This window comes from Ailuropoda melanoleuca, chromosome 7 (genome assembly GCF_002007445.2).
Source record: "Ailuropoda melanoleuca isolate Jingjing chromosome 7, ASM200744v2, whole genome shotgun sequence".
Taxonomy (NCBI): domain Eukaryota; kingdom Metazoa; phylum Chordata; class Mammalia; order Carnivora; family Ursidae; genus Ailuropoda; species Ailuropoda melanoleuca.
Genome location: NC_048224.1, coordinates 55,059,486 through 55,061,046, shown reverse-complemented (window position 1 = coordinate 55,061,046; position 1,561 = coordinate 55,059,486). Strand labels below are relative to the sequence as shown.

The 1,561-nt window shown below is 64.3% G+C and overlaps 1 protein-coding gene across 1 annotated transcript in view; it reads right to left on the bottom strand.

Annotated features, from left to right (window-relative positions):
* HMCN2 (hemicentin 2) overlaps window positions 1–1,561 on the bottom strand; it is a 139,923-nt gene continuing 138,362 nt past the window's right edge. The window contains exon 90 of the mRNA XM_034663740.1: window positions 1–902. Coding sequence (XP_034519631.1) covers window positions 490–902 — 413 coding nt within the window. The 3' untranslated portion in view covers window positions 1–489. The remainder of the gene's footprint in view (window positions 903–1,561) is intronic.

The window sequence follows — 1,561 nt, the reverse complement described above, 5'->3', positions numbered from 1 at the left end:
AAAAAAAAAGTTTTTATATTATACATACACATGTGGGGTTCAGGGTGCTAGGGCCAGCCATGGGCGGAGGATAGCTGCTGCCGTCCTCCTGGGGTCTGTCCCCCCTCGGGCCTCCTGGTGTGCAGTGTCCCAGCCAGGTCTCCCTGGGGCTTGGGACAAGCCTTGGAGGAGCCAGACAAGCAGGCTTCCCTCTAGCCCTGCCCGCTGGCTTCCCCACCTAAGGGCAGCCTCACACTCTCGCCTGCCGAGCTCCACCTCCACGGGGGCTGGGGGGAGCTCCGGTCCTCGCTGTCCCGGAGTCAAGGTTGCACGCAAGGTCCTGTTTGTTTGCTGAAGGGCTCCATGACGCACAGGGGTGGGAGATGACGTCGCTTGCCACAGTCGGTGGCAAGGGCAAGGGACCCGGGCGGTGGGGGCTGGGCCCGCTCCTCCCTGTCCGCCATCCCCGGGGGTCACCGACCCAAAAGCTGCTGCCAGTGACCACGCCCGTCAGTAGGGATAAGGGGACACGGCGATGAGCAGGACGAAAACGCTCTGGTGGCGCGGTGCGGCGGCGCGCACGGTCAGTCGGTAGAGGCCAGCGCGAGTGAGCGCGCGGCGGGTGTAGACCGCGCCGTAGCCGGCGCGCAGCGGGCGCAGTGCGAACGGGCTGCGCGGGTCGGGCTCGAGCACGCTGAGCTCGGTGCGGTTGGCGGGGACGCCAGCCTCCGAGAAGGCGGCGACACGGGCCACGTCGTGGTGGGCGCGCACGCCGAAAGGCAGCGGCAGCAACTTGTACTGCAGCGTGGACGGGCCGCCCGCGCTGCAGTCCTGCGAGCAGCGCCGGAAACACGTCCTGCGGGCGGGACACACGCACCGACTCGGGTGGGGGGCAGAGCGCCCTCCGGCGGTGCAAACCGGCCCTCAGCCCCAAGCCCCGCAGTACTCCCTGGCGCTGCCGGTCCCCTCGTCCCCAGTGCCTTCTCCACAAGCACCGCTGTTAGCCCACTTTAGAGATCAGCAAACCGAGGCCCAAAGAAGCTAGAGACGTGCTCCCTTCCCGTGGGGGCGGGTCCCATAATCCCATCGGACTTTCCCAGCCCACAACCCGGGGCAGTCCGGTGGACAATACAATTTAGAGCCCCCCAGGTCCGCAGGGAACCCCAGAGCTGAGTCACCTGCTCTGGATTTGCAACGAGGGAGGAAGACTCAGACACGTGCTTAGCCTTTCAAGGGCATCCATGCCTCCCCCACCCCCCGCCTAGGCTTCCCAGTTGGTAAAGTCCAGGGCAAGTCACCGTCCCTAATTGCTGCTGCTACCGCTTGTGTCGCCAAGGTCCCCACGTGTGAGCAGCATCTTGACGAGTGTCTGTAGCCACAGTGAGTGGCGTGAAGGAGATGGGTTTTGTGTTTGTGTGTCAGTGTGTGTCGAAGTCCTCAGGTTTTGGGGGGTTTCTGGGTGGTGTTTATGAGTCTCTGTGTGTGTGTTCCTGTATCTAGGGTTTTCTGTGTGTAGTCATGGGTCTCACGTGTGCAGCTGCAATTCTCTCCGGCTTCTGGCTTCTCCCTGCCCCCGGGGCCT